The sequence below is a fragment of the Jaculus jaculus genome, chromosome 6 (assembly GCF_020740685.1).
Source record: "Jaculus jaculus isolate mJacJac1 chromosome 6, mJacJac1.mat.Y.cur, whole genome shotgun sequence".
Taxonomy (NCBI): Eukaryota; Metazoa; Chordata; class Mammalia; order Rodentia; family Dipodidae; genus Jaculus; species Jaculus jaculus.
In genome coordinates this window covers 87,774,177-87,789,053 of record NC_059107.1, presented here as the reverse complement: position 1 = coordinate 87,789,053, position 14,877 = coordinate 87,774,177, and the positions used below count along the sequence as shown (strand labels likewise).

The window sequence follows — 14,877 nt, the reverse complement described above, 5'->3', positions numbered from 1 at the left end:
AAAAAAAAAAAAAAGAAAGAAAGAAAGAAAAAAAGAAAAGAAAAGAAATAACTAAGGAACACTCTGCAGTCCAAATTAAATAACTAAAGTGGGGATGAGTTAGAATTCAGTGGTTCACTTATGCTTGCCTCCCTTAACTGAAACAGATCTGATTACCTTCTCTGAAACCCAGAGAGAAAGTATAGGGCGTGTTCAGACTCTGCTTAGAGATGACAGGTGCAGCCTAAGCAGGTGCCCTGGACCAGATGTCACTAAGAGGTTTTGTTCTGGATGTAACCCTGGCCAACATGCTGATGCCAAGTTAAACCAGTTATCTCAGCAACTAAATTGGTTTCACTGCAGTACTTAGATCAACTGTTCTCAAACTTGAGTGTGCTTAGGAATCACCTGGGGCATTCTTTTTAAAAACAAAATGTTTCAACCTACTAACACCTAAAACCAGGGTCAATCTTGGCATAAAAGGGGACAACTTAGTATCAGATCCCTCCTGACAAGATGAGAAAGAAGCAAAGCACTACTAAATACATGCCCTGTTCGAAGCCTGCATGCCACCAACCTTTACATCCATCTGTTTTCGGGGATCTATAACAAGGGACCCAGGAGCCAGTTAATTGACTTTGGAAGAAAGTAATCAACCAAATCAGGAATTTGGGACCTTTTAAATGGCACATTACCGCATTACTTTAACAAGTAATGGCATACTGAAATAAAAGGAAAGGAACTGCTAAGCAGTGAACACACCAAAACCAGTACCTGGTACCTGGGATCCCACTGCAACATTCCAGTATATAGAGCACTGGAGTCCCACCACCACTGATCTGGGCATTCACAGAACTATACACCTGTCATTGAGGGACAACAACATAAATGCAATAGTGACTCCTAGACGTCACCAAGGGCTCTGAGTTCCAACAACAGGTTATGTACTGACCAAGTCAAAAGGACATACATGTAGAAACAATTTCTCCTCTACATAACATATATGTAAAAATTATCCAAGTTCAGAAAAATGTCATTATAGCAACAATGAAAAAAAATACATAGTTAGCCTTGCTTTAAAAACAGTTCCTATCGAGTGTGGTGGTGCACGCCTTTACTCCTGGCATTCAGGAGGCAGAGGTAGGAGGATCACCAAGAGTTCAAGGCCACCCAAACACATAGTGAATTCCAGGTCAGCCTGAGCTAGAATGAGACCCTACCACAAAAAACCAACCAAACAAACAAACAAACATAGTTCCTAGAAAGCAAGGTCAATTCACAGGTAATCAGAAAGCTTACAGAAACAATCCTAAATATGCATGGAAAAGGAAGAGTACATAAAGGTATTCCATCCATAGCTGTGCAGAATGGAGTTATATACCAGACACTGCTTTTCAAAACATAAAGCAGGTCTATTACAAAGAAAATGGAAAAGCAAAAGGGATAAAATGTGTTCTTAAAATATATACAATGGATTTCTTAAATATCCATATTGATTTATTTACAAGCATACAAAGGAGAGGGAGAGAGAGAGAAGGGATGTGTCAGTGCTTCCAGCCACTGCAAAGGAACTCCAGATGCATGTGCCACTCTGTGCATCTGACGTTACGTGGGTACTAGGGAATTAAACCCATGTCGTTTAGCTTTGTAGTCAAGTGAAGTGGCATAACTGCTGAGCCATCTCTCCGGGCCTATGATATATTTCTTAACTGATAATAATACCTGACAATTAAGGCTGAGTGTAAACATTTACTCTTGATCAATTCCATTACAGGACTCAAAAGGTTTTATTTCTATGTGAATATACTAATAAATGAGGAGCGGTAGCCAAAACTCATCACCCTTTATCTATTTTGTACACTTGTGACTGAATGAAGCTGCCAGTTTCTTTGGCTCTACTATGGATAAACAATATTATATATATTTACTTTAATTTCAGAAGCTGGCATTTGTGATTTTCATGAAAAATACACTTAAAATTCCAGCTAGAAAATATATATAATTCAAAGATATCATCAATCCAAAATACTCATTTTTTCTCTTTTTAAAAATTTATTATTATTATTATTATTAGTATTATTATTGGGGTTTTTGAGGTAGGGTTTCACTCTAGCCCAGGCTGGCCTGGAATTCACTATGTAGTCTCAGGGTAGCCTTAAACTCACAGTGATCCTCCTACCTTTGCCTCCCCGTGCTAGGCTTAAAGAGGTGTGTCACCATACCTGGCTCAAACACATCCATTTTTAAGTCTACTAAAGTATGGCCCTCAAACCAATATTGAGCTTCTAAACAGCTCTTCCCTAATATCAAGACTCAGGACATGACTTCTCAGTTTTCAAAATCATAGAACTGAAGCAAATACAAACTCTTATCAGAAGTAGCATCAAATTAAACAAAGCACTTACTACTCTACAAAACAACAAATGACTCTGCCATAATTCTCCAGAGAAACTTGTTTGGACAAATTTTTAAATGCAAATAGTTTGCTTTATGAAAAACACAGCCTTGTGGGCTGGAGGGATGGCTTAATTGTTAAGGCATTTGTCTGCAAAGCCAAAGGACCCAGGTTCAATTCCCCTGGACCCACATTAGCCAGATAAACAAAGGGGCACATGAATCTGGAGTTAATTTGCAGTGGCTAGAAGCCCTGGCGTGCCCACTCTCTCTCACTCCCCCTCTCTCTCTTTCCCTCTCTGTCTAAAAAATAAATAAAAATTTAAAACAATAAAAAAAAAAAAAGATAAACACAGCCTCTAGCTAGAATGAACAACAGGAACTGACTTTTGGGGCTGCTGGTTCAAATATAAATCATAAATTGAAATACAAACCAAACAACATGGATTGCACTTTTTTTTCTTGGAAGAAATAGGCAAATAAATAAACTACTCTTTGAGCTGTAGAACACTTTTCACATGGGGCTGGGTTCAGTTCAGTAGCAAAGCACTAGCCTCGCATGTGTGAGGTCCTGAGTTCCATTCCCAACACTACCAAAAAATAAACACAAAACTTTTTCATGGCATTTTTTTTCCCCTTTCATTTCTATCACATAATTTAAATAGCAGAAAAAAAAAAACAGTTTCGGGCTGGAGAGATGGCCTAGCGGTTAAGCGCTTGCCTGTGAAGCCTAAGGACCCCGGTTCAAGGCTCGGTTCCCCAGGTCCCACGTTAGCCAGATGCACAAGGGGGCGCACGCGTCTGGAGTTCGTTTGCAGAGGCTGGAAGCCCTGGCGCGCCCATTCTCTCTCTCTCCCTCTATGTGTCTTTCTCTCTGTGTCTGTCGCTCTCAAATAAATAAATAAATAATGAACAAAAAAATTTAAAAAAAAAAAAAAACAGTTTCATGTACAGTGGTATCTTTTCCTTCATGATAGACTAAGGCCACCACTTATCTATCTTACAGGTTCAGGGCTGTTTTTGTTTTTTTATTCCTGCTAACATTTGCAGCACAAGGTTTCTTTACATCTTCATTTCCTATCAACGAACTGAACATAATCTTAATGTTTCCTTACTCACACCACTATTGAAAGAAAATTACCGTTATAATTTCAAACACTCATTAATAAAGATACACAAACAGCTCCATCAAAAGTTATTGGGGGGGGGGCACAAAACTGGACCCAAATAGAGCTGGTAACATAAAATCCTATATATCCTGAAAGACAGACTAAAACGTTGAATGTTCATCAGATCCTTAGAGTGAACACCTGAACCACAGGGCCCTGGACAGGGTATGATGAAGACTAACCTTAATCTTCTCCTGTTTCTTTCTCTGTCTCCTCTCTTTTTCTTTACCTTTTATATTACCTATCTTTTTTTCTTCCTTCTTTTCTCTTGGTGCTGGCCTGTAACTCCCAGTACCAGGATGCAGTTAACATCCACAATGAGCTGCTTTCCCAAAAGACAGACTTCTATCAGAGCACTTGATGACCCACCAAAGGTTAATGGTAAGACCCTACTGCCAAAGACACCATATGTTGTTGGTATGGAACATGGAGAGATCTGGCTGTAATCTGGAAGAGAGTCAGTCCCCAGACAGTTAGCTTGTCTAGTGCCAGATGGTGCTACATGAGTTACTGAGGGAAAATGGCCAACATCTGTCCAAGCAACTCTTAGTCTAAGCTAATCACCCAAGTGCAATAGTGGCACACAGCCATGGTGGGTAACCAATTGCTCTTGAATTGGCTACTGGATCCACTCAGTGGAACAGAACCCATAGCCAGAACTGGGAAACAGGTCAGAACCATATCCAAAATTCAAGTCCACTCTCCACTATCAAGCTCCCACCAATCTTGGGCAAAAAGAAGGCATACACCTATTAAATTCCCTCTAAAATAATAACAGTTATCCCATTTATCTAGTACTGACTTCACTCTCCATTGGAGAATATACTTCTCTTTTTTAGATGGACACAGAACCTGAGGAGAGATTCACCCATCGTACCTCACGAGGGCCCCAGCTGAAACCATAGAGGATTTGGGGAAATGAACAAGAGTGCTGCTTTCTTGGTGAACCTGGTACCAGCACAAGGGTGAAGGAGATAGACACAGAGAACACTCAGCTCCTACCAAACCAGATATCCAGAGACACAGAGGTTCCCAGGACCTCATCACGGAAGCAGACCTAAAACGATCCCAACATGGCTCAGGGAAATTTGTGGAAGAGGGAGCGGAAAGATTGTGAGAGCCACAAGTTAGGTCATTATGCACAGAGACATTACCTCTTCCCTATAACTAGTGACTACCGCCACAGTGCATAACCCATAATCTTCAATGACAAGGGTCCCTTCAAACAGGGGAGGACAGGGAGGTGGCTAACGATGCTACCAACATGGCTGCTTACACACTGAGTATGTACATAACTAATAAAGAAAAAAAAAGTTATTTATGAGCTGGAGAGATGGCTTAGAGGTTAAGATGCTTGCCTGAGAAGTCTTAGGACTCATGTTCAACTCACCAGATCCTACATAAGTCAGACGCACAGTGACAGAAGCATGCACAAGGGGTTTGCATGCATATGGTGTTTGACTACAGTGGCTGGAGGCCCCAGTGCACCAATTCTCCCTCTCTCTCTCTCTCTCTCTCTCTCTCTCTCTCTCTCTCTCTCACACACACACACACACACACACACACACACACACACACACAAACTTGCTCTCATTAAAAAAAAAAAAAAAAAAAAGAGCCAGGCTGTTGGGCTTGCCTCAAAAAAAGTTTGCTGGGCATAGTGGTACACACCTGTAATCAAAATAACATGCACACACACACACATATGTAAAATTACCTCTCATTTTCCTCATTTAAATTTTTTCTGTCTAATCTCATTTCTTCCAGCTCAGATTTTCCAAACTATGCTCTAAAGAATTCAGTACATTTTCTTCAAAAACGAAGTTTCACACCTTATAGCACTGTAGTAGTGCTTGGGAAACATTTACAATGGCTTAAAGAGAGAGGAAATCAATAGTATGACTCTCTATAAAGTGCTGGAAATGCACAAAAGGCATCACAAAACAAAATCTCTAAGTCCTGCAATAAAAGTAACCTTAGATTTATTGCTCAAAATCATTTGGAGACTGCAGAGGTGGCTTAATGGGTAAAGTTCTTGCTTGAGAAGCCTAAAGACACAGGTTCAATTCCTCAGTGCTCACATAAACCCAGATGTACAAGGTGGTACATGTGTCTGGAGTTCATTTGCATTGGCCAGAGACCCTGGTGTAACCATATTTCTTCGCACTGTCTCTGTCTCTAACAAATAAATAAAAATAAAATAGAGTTAGAGAGATGGCTTAATGGTTAATGTGCTTGCCTGCAAAGCCAAAGGACCTTGGCTCAGTAGACCAGAAGCACAAGGTGGCACATGTGCCTAGGGTTCATTTGCAGTAGCTAGAGGTGCTGGAGTGCCCATTCTCTATCTGCCTCTTTCCCTCTCTAATAAATAAATAAAAATGGGCTGGAGGAGTTGGGGATTTAGCTCAGTGAATGAGCACTTGCCTAGCAAGCTCAAGGCTCTGGGTTCGGTCCTCAGCACCAGAAGAAAAAAAAAAGGGGGGCTGGAGAGATGGCTTAGCAGTTAAGGTGCTTACCTATGAAGGAACCAGGTTTGATTCTCCAGTACCCATGTAAACCAGGTGCACAAAGTGGCACATGTGTCTGGAATTCATTTGTAGTGGCTAGAGGCCCTGGTGCACCCATTCATTCTCCCTCCCACCCTGCTCTCAAATATAAAATAAATTTATCTTGCTCTTTTAGCTGGGTGTGGTGGCGCATGCCTTTAGTCTCACCACTTGGGAGGCAGAGGTAGGAGGATCACCATGAGTTTGCAGCCACCCTGAGACTACATAGTTAATTCCAGGTCAGTTTAAACAAGATAGAGACCCTACCTCAAAAATCCAAAAAAAAAAAAAAATTAATTAAAAAAAATAAAACAAGCCAGGCGTGGTGGCGCACACCTTTAATATTAGCACTCAGGAGGCAGAGGTAGGAGAATCACCATGCGTTCAAGGCCACCCTGAAACTATATAGTTAATTCCAGGTCAGCCTGGGCCAGAGTGAAACCCTACCTTGAAAAAAAAAAAAAAAAATGAATGAATTAAATAAATAAAACAAATCATTTGGCTTCTTTTCAAAGAAATATTAACATTTCAGGAAAACTAGTGTTTCATAGAGCACAAATGAGAAATTCCTGCTCTGACCATGAATATCTGTGTTTCGATGGTGATACTGTTAGAGCCAAGAGACACAAAGAAAGGTGAGTCTTCCACTTCTCACCTCATCAGGCATCAAGCCCTCTTCCAATTCTGACAAAATTAATTTTTAAAGATTTTTTATATTTTTGTGCGTGTGTTTGTGCACACACAAGCATGCATGTATGGTCACACCAGGGTCTCTTGCACTGTAAACAACCACCAGCCACATGTCCTACATTTTCACTTAGCTTTACAAGGAAGCTAGAGAATTGAACCTGGGCTGGCAAGGATGGCAAGCAGGCTCCTTTGCCAGGTGAGCCATCTCCCTAGTTTCACAAATCTTTTTTTGGTTAATCTCCAGTGGGCCTGAGGAAGGCCCAACAAGCAGCCTTTACAAAATAAGAACTCTTCCTAAATACTTTACCTAAAAATATGTATTAAGTGCTTGCTTGCTGACAAGTGTATTTAAATATCAAGGAATTAGAATGTTCTTTTTTTCCAATCTACCAATTTCATTCAGTTTAAGAATAAAAAAAAAAATCCATAGTGTAAAAAAGACTTTTACCTAAAGATATTATAGTGGATTTTATGTAAAATCCACTACAAAAATACTGAATGCAAAAGAGCAGAGAGGTAACATTATAAAAAAGGTGCTCCTAATCAAAAACACATATTTTTAGTCAATAACTGAAGCAGAAAAATTAAATTAAAAAAAAACACACAAACATTTTGGGTGGTTGGGGAATGGGTGTCATTCAGTGGTACAACACTTCACTGGCATGCTAGAGGCTTTGGGTTCAATCCTAGGCAGAGCCAAAAAAGGAGGGACAGAAATACAATTCCCATTATGTAACCTCAGTAACCTATCTAGGAAAGTAGACTTATTTCTACTTTGGGAAAATACAACTGCTTTAAATGATGGATATTAAGACACAATACAGTCTTTCAACTTTCTCCACTTTCTATTCCTACTTTCAACAAATCTACATGTCTTTTAGAAATGTAACATATATCACAAAGCAACAAAATCAGATATGTTCAAAAGATAGTTAATGAAATCAAACTAAAAACACATATACAAATAATTGATTAAGATACAGTTGCTCTCCCAAATTTAATTCTTATTTTTCTTTTTGTTTCTTGAATAGGAATTTGTCTATTCAGCACTGTTTAGCAATTTACAAACTCAATGTGTTCCTTTATTTACCATTAGGAATATGTCTTCCAAATCATAGAAGGCTGGCTCACTGATCTATGTGGCGGTTACCAGCTAAGAGTATATAAGTGTGTTCATGTTAATTATCTTATAAATGTGAACTTTTACTGATAGATAACTATTGATGTAACTAAAGAAGGGCTGTATCTACCAAAATAAAAAAAGGATAAATTATAATCTAAGTAAAAATTCATTATGGTGAACAGAATCCTACAATTAATTTTCTGACTATTCTAAAGGTATGCACGTATAAAAAAATCAGTATTAAAAGTTTCAAGTATAAGAAACCAAGCATATAGTTTTCTATAATAAATTGCTACTGTCTAAGATATTTTATCTCCTTTCTAAAACATTCAAATTTTAAAGCCAGGTGTGGTTGAACACAACTTTACTTGGGAAGCAAAGATAGGAAAGAGGATTGCTGTGAGTTCGAAGCCACCCTTAGAATACATAGTGAATTCCAGGTTAGCCTGGGCTAGAGTGAGACCCTACCTTGAAAAACCAAAAAATAAAAATAAAAAAATCAAATTTTATACAGGAAGCATCTAGCTAAGTTATGACAATATTGTTATAAGTATAGCTTTACTACTGATGTGCCTGGAAACCAAAAAAACAGCTCTCCAAATAAATATTTGAAAGATGTACCTAAATTTTCTATCAAACTTTAAATTCTTAACCCAAATAAGAGAAACAAATTGTTCACCAATCTTAGTACCAAAATAGCACAAAAAAAAAATCATTAAGTAAATGATTAATACCAGACATAGATATACCTTGGTATAAATTTAGCCACAAATAATTTCAAATTGTAATTCTTTTTTTTAATTAATTTTTTTTTTTTTTTTTTTGAGGTAGGGTAGGGTCTCACTCTAGCCCACGCTGACCTGGAATTCACAATGTGGTCTCAAGCTTGCCTTGAACTCAGTGATCCTCCTACCAACCTCAACCTTCTGAGTGCTGGCATGAGCCACCGCACCCAACTCAAACTGTATTTTAATTTATTAAAATAATTTGTAACTGAAATCATAGTAGATCAACTAAATAATACTGAGCACATACCATAAACCATAAACACAACTTAATACAATTAACAAACGCCCTTAAAGCAAATTTAACTTTTTTATATTTTAATTTCTCCATAAAAACAATTGTGTGAAATTATACCTTATCTTTTCATCTTTAAAGGGAAAGTCTAATAATAAATATTTGTGGAAAACACAGAGGTGAGCATGTCAGGAAAGGAAGTAAATGAAAAGAAAGTACATAAATAATAATAGCTGATTAATATGCAAGTTTTAAATATAATACTTTTAAACATTTTCAACAGGCACTTAAGTTTTTAAAAATTGAATGTCAAGGACAGGAGGGATGGCTTAGTGGTTAAGGCATTTGCCTGCAAAGTCAAAGGACCCAGGTTTGATTCCCCAGGACCCACATTAGCCAGATGCACAAGGGGGTGCATGCACATGGAGTTCGTTTGCAGGCCCTGGTATGCCCATTCTCTCTCTCTCTCTCTCTTTCCCTCTTTCTCTGTCAAAGAAATAAATAAATATTTTTTAAAAATCCTTAAAAAAATGAATATCAAGGCTGGAGAAATGACTAAGTGGTTAAGGCACATGCCTGCAAAGACTAAGGACCCAGGTTTGATTCTCCAGGTCCCACATAAGCCAGATGCACACAGTGGCACATTCATCTGGCACATGCATTTGTGGTGACTAAGAGGCCCTGGTGAGTCCGTACTGATTCTCTCCCTCTCTCTCTTCCCCTCTCTCTGTCTCTAATAATTTAACAAATAAAAATAAATCTTTAGGGCTGGAGAGATGGCTTAGCGGTTAAGCGCTTGCCTGTGAAGCCTAAGGACCCCGGTTCGAGGCTCGGTTCCCCAGGTCCCACATTAGCCAGATGCACAAGGGGGCGCACGCGTCTGGAGTTCGTTTGCAGAGGCTGGAAGCCCTGGCGCGCCCATTCTCTCTCCCTCTATGTCTTTCTCTCTGTGTCTGTCGCTCTCAAATAAATAAATAAATAAATAAATCTTAAAAAAAATTTAATGTCAATGTTAAATAAACTCAGGTCTTTGTATTTAATAACTATGTTGGTATAGCAAAGAATATTGAACAGAATGTAGTACAAGGCTAGCATACAAGTTTTCTTTTATTTAAATGTCTGTACTATTACACAAGCAAGCACCTTTAACAGCTAAGCCATCTTCCTAGCCCTATCTAGAATATTATGAATATAATTTTAAAAATACTACTCAAATAGCTATCCATTCAAATAAATGTAAAATTATAGAGGAATGTATGTAGGCAAACATTAAACTTATACAGTTAGGAGAATAAAATAACAACAACAGTTTTATAATAGGTCAATGAAAAAAAGCAGTTATTAGCACTCAGGAGGCAGAGGTAAGATCACCATGAGTTTGAGGCCACATTGACACTGCATAGTGAATTCTAGGTCAACCTGGGTTAGAGCAAGACCCTACCTTGAAAAACAAAGGGGGAAAAAAGCAGTTTTAAAAAAATGCTGTTTTTGTGATTTACAAAACACTGCAAAGCCTGGTGTGGTGACACAGCTGTAATCCCAGAGGGCAGAGGCTGAGGCAGGAAGATTGCCATTCAGAGGTACAATAATGAGACCTTGCCTCAAAAAAAAAAAAAAATCAAAACACGTTTTATCTGCTCATCAGATACCATGCTGTTCAGTTTGATACAGCAAAGGGTTAACCTATGAAGTCATTTGATTACGTACCATGTCTTACTATGAACAGGTACTCACTCTATAGTTAATTAACAGAATTGTTGATGAGTTTGGCATCTGGTTTGACAGTTAAGCTTTTCAGAAAGTGTAAAACCCAACATAATAAATATCCTCTATAACATCACTAAAAAACATCTTTCTTTCAAAGTTGGTAATATCTAAGTTTTTTTATTTTGTTTTTCAAGGCAGAACCTAATTTTTGACCAACATAATTCTTTTGTATTTCTTTACAACCCATGCAAATCTTCACATGGCTTTATTTTCCAAAACAAATGCTTCAACTTTTTTCTTGGTAGCCTAGCTACAACCCTACAAAAACAAACCTGGAGAGTGACATATGGAGGAAAAACAAGTTTAGCTAAGGACATAGTTCAAGTAGCAGTGTGGAATAAGAGCCTGAAGCCCAAGCTGACCTGAGAACAATGTAAATACTTACAGACAACCTTGACTCCCCCCCCCCCAGTTAAAAGCAGTAGTCATAAATACAATGAATGGATGGTACAATCCCAAGGTAGAAATGACTATAGAAATACAGTACTTGTAATTAAAAGTCTGGACATTTAACTGAGTATGCTAAGGTTGGTAGCATTATGTAAATTCTTTAGAAAAACATACATTTCATTAGCCATAGATAGCATGCACTATGTGATAGTTTTTCAACTAATCCAACAAATACCAGGCACAGCTTTAAAATATGCATTTTAATTAGTACAAAATCCAAATGACTCTAATTGATCAGGACAGAGCCACAACATGTATTAGCATGTTGCCCTAAGTATCAGAAATGGAAATGAGCAAGTGACTACTACCATCAATACAAAATTCTCTACTTCTCACCCTATCATTAAATCAACAGTTTGGGAAACTAATTTTTTTAATTTGTTTTTCATTTAGCCCTGTATTTTAAAATATACTCTGGCACACATGCTATCTCTGTCTGTCTGTCTCTATAGGTCTCTGTCTCTCTCTCTCTCCCTTCCCTCTCCTCCCTCGGCCCCCTCCCCCACAATAACAACTAGCCATGTCTGATGTTTGCTATACTGCCTATGCAACTCAGTTACTACCGAGTTCTGTGATTGTACTCTGACACTCATGCTAACACACACACATGCACGCGCGCAATAACAGCCAGCATGTCTGATGTTTTCTAGACTTCCTATGGAACTCAGTCAGAAGCCACAGAGCTCTGTGAACTCTGCAACGTGCAGTCTGAAGTCAATCTCAGGCAGCCAATAGAAAGCACACCTGTGCAATGACTCGTTTCCTAGTTCAGAACTCTGAGCATTACAGAGTAACTCCTGAGTGCATATGAGGCTAAACAAAACTCAAAGTATGCAGGAAACCACGGTACAGAAAGAGGCTAGCATGTGTTATTGCTATCTCCAATATTTAGTAGAAAGAAATACAAAGATCATTAGTTTTAAATAACAGTTAAGGACCCTCTGGAAACAAAATTAAAGATGACATTAAAATAAAGCACAATACAAAAGTATTCATAGAAGAAAAACTGGGAGAAAAAAATAAAAACACATTTATTATCTAGATTATATCATACAACAGAATAATAAGAAATTTACTTTGTCAAGTAGGTAGTTAAAAAGATTCAGAGTTTCTAGCTTCAGTTATCCCTATTTTTCTAAAGATACTGATTTTAAGTTACTCAGAAATTCAACAATAAAAAAGTTCCTAAAATTAATCCTGGTTACCTAACACACCAACATAATATACTATGCAGAAGTATTCTATTGAAAAAGTACTCAGTGGCCCCGTTCCAAAAGAGAAGTTTTCTTTTTTTTTTTTCTTTTTGAAAGTCATAATTTTAAAAGGAAAAAGGAATTTCCAAAACAAACAAATTCTCAAAGGTAACAAAGTTTCATTAACTATCTTAACTCTTACTACTTACTAAACACCACCTTCCTGACCCTCGGAGCAATGACAGTAAACAGCAATAACAATGTCACAAAAGAGTATTTATCAAGGTAGGAGATAGGATGTCACCTGTAATGCTTCTGCATGAAAAATGTAAATTATCCTAAAACAGGAGAGGAAAACATCACCCTCATATTATCTCCCTTTATTGATATTAAAATGTTTCTCAGGCTGAATAGAAACTGGAATGCTAGGTTGGGATTTTTTTTTTTTTCTTGTTATTTAAAAAATCTCCTCTTAAGTCCCTTATTTCCAAATACTGAGTTAAAGTCTCCACTACTCACCGCAAGTAATACTGTTTTAGAGCAAAGGCAGCGTTCGAACAACTTCTGGGAAAGTTGAACTCTTCAACAATTTCTCCCCACTGATTCTTCTCAGAAACCTGTTAAAAACACAGGCACACTTGTCTGAAAGTGCCTAATGCAAGAGAAACCTAACCGAAGAAATAAATACCCATTCTGCAGAGATCTGTAGGTAGCTAAGGCATCAGAGAGTGTCTGGGTTGATCGTGGGAGTTCTTAAGCAAGGGTTGCTTGAATCATTCACTGTGTTTTCACCAGAGAGCCCTGTATTTAGCAGCACTTGTTTTGTTGGGGGGGGGGGGGGATTGGTGGGTTTGTTTTGTTTTTGAAGCCCGGACAATAACCAATCGCAAGTCCCTCTGTCGCCCCCTTTTAAATCTCAACGCGGTCCGTTTACACTAAAAGCCAAAAAAAAAAAAAGTTCAAAAGGATCAATACTGTTCCGGACAGCGACGTCCGCGGGTTCTGGGGGGGCCGGGGCCAGGGCCGATTCCAATCCCTCTCCCAGATCTATCCATCTCCATAGGCCCTTCTTTGAGGCCTACAGCTTCTGCCTAGCCTTGAAGCCTAAGATGGCTATTTGGAGACAGGTCCTGGTTTCTTTTGTTAGCTGTAGAAAGCCGGGGCGCCCGGGCCGAGCTGTGCCCCGGCTGCCGGGATCATTTCGCAGCCGATTATCGATGTTAAACCTGCCCGCGCTAATTCGGAGTTGCAGGAGAACTGTTCAGAGTCTGTGTCTGTCTCCGCCAGTGCTAGAGCGGCAGCGGCGGCGGCGGCGGCGGCGGCAGCGGACTCGGGGCGGGCGGGCGGGTGCGGGGCTCGGCGGGCGGGCGGGCGCCACACACGCCCGCGCTCCCCGCCGCGCCGCTCAGACCCCGCCGGGCCGTCCGGGCACCGGGCAGGACGCGAGCCGACGCCGGGCCGCCCGCCCGCCCGAGCCCCGCGCCCGCCCGCGCGCACGCGAGCCACCAGGCCAAAAAACAGCCCCGCCGCCGTCCGCCTCCGAGCCACCACCGGGCTGCGAGCTAGGAGAACCGCCGTGGGGGACCCCGGCCCCGAGCGCCCGCTCCCGGAGCGAGGGAGACTTTTCGGAGGAGGCCAGCGAGAGGGAAATACAAATTAAAACTTCCACTCACCTTCGCGAATCCGCCTAAAGTAGTGACTCTGGTGTAGAGACCGTGCAGATCCAGCTCCTTCCCACCCACCGCGGGGATCTTCTTAAACGGCGACCTGCGGGAGACAGAAAGCCCGCACTTGTCACCGGGACCCGCGCCCGGCGGGAGAGCCGGCCCCGCTCGCCCCGGGCCGCCCCCCCGGTCCTGCTCTCACCCTCTGCTGTGGTGGAACTGCCGCAGCTCGTCCAGGAAAGCGAGCCCCTTTCTCCGCTCGTCCGGAGGCGCCTTCCCCGTCGAGTTTGCCATTATTTTTTCAAAGGAGGTCTTCGAAAGGCCCCGATCGGTGTTTTAAACGCGCCCCCCGCTCCCCGCGCTGCCTACCAGAGCCCGGAGCCCATTCCTCGGCCGGCGGCGGCGGGGCTCAGTCATGGGCCGGCGGTGGCGGCGGCGGCGGCGGCGGCGCAGGAGGGAGGAGGGAGGGGGAGGAGGAGGAGGAGGGGAAGGAGGGAGCGGGAGGCCAGGGGAGCGCAGGGAAGGAGGGAGGGGAATTTCTGAAAAAGTTTAAAGAAATCGGAGCGAAACTAGAGGGGCAGGCGACCGCCGGCTCGGCGCGAAGCCGCGGGGCGAGCGCGGCCCCCACCCGCCCCTCCTTCCCTCCCGCCGGCGCGCCCGCCCGCCCGCGGCCCGAGTCTCGGCCGCCTCTCTCAGCGCAGGCTGCTCGGCCCGGGGACTCGATTCAACATGGTGCTGCTGTGGGGGGCGCACGAGCCGGCCGGGGGCCGGGCGAACGAGCGGAGGGCCGACGAGGGCCCGGAGCGGCCGCAGGCCTGGGAGTTGCGGCGGCGGCGGCGGCGGTGGCGGCGGGGCCGGGGCAGGCGGGGCCGGGGTGGGGAG

At 41.6% G+C, this 14,877-nt stretch overlaps 1 protein-coding gene across 1 annotated transcript in view; it reads right to left on the bottom strand.

The window, feature by feature from the left end:
- Arid2 (AT-rich interaction domain 2) overlaps nt 1–14,433 on the bottom strand; it is a 204,426-nt gene extending 189,993 nt beyond the window's left edge. Inside the window, exons 1-3 of the mRNA XM_004668537.3 lie at nt 14,198–14,433; nt 14,005–14,098; nt 12,851–12,948 (exon numbers count right to left, since the gene is read on the bottom strand). Coding sequence (XP_004668594.1) covers nt 12,851–12,948; nt 14,005–14,098; nt 14,198–14,289 — 284 coding nt within the window. The 5' untranslated portion in view covers nt 14,290–14,433. The remainder of the gene's footprint in view (nt 1–12,850; nt 12,949–14,004; nt 14,099–14,197) is intronic.
- Between the last annotated feature and the right edge of the window lie 444 nt (nt 14,434–14,877).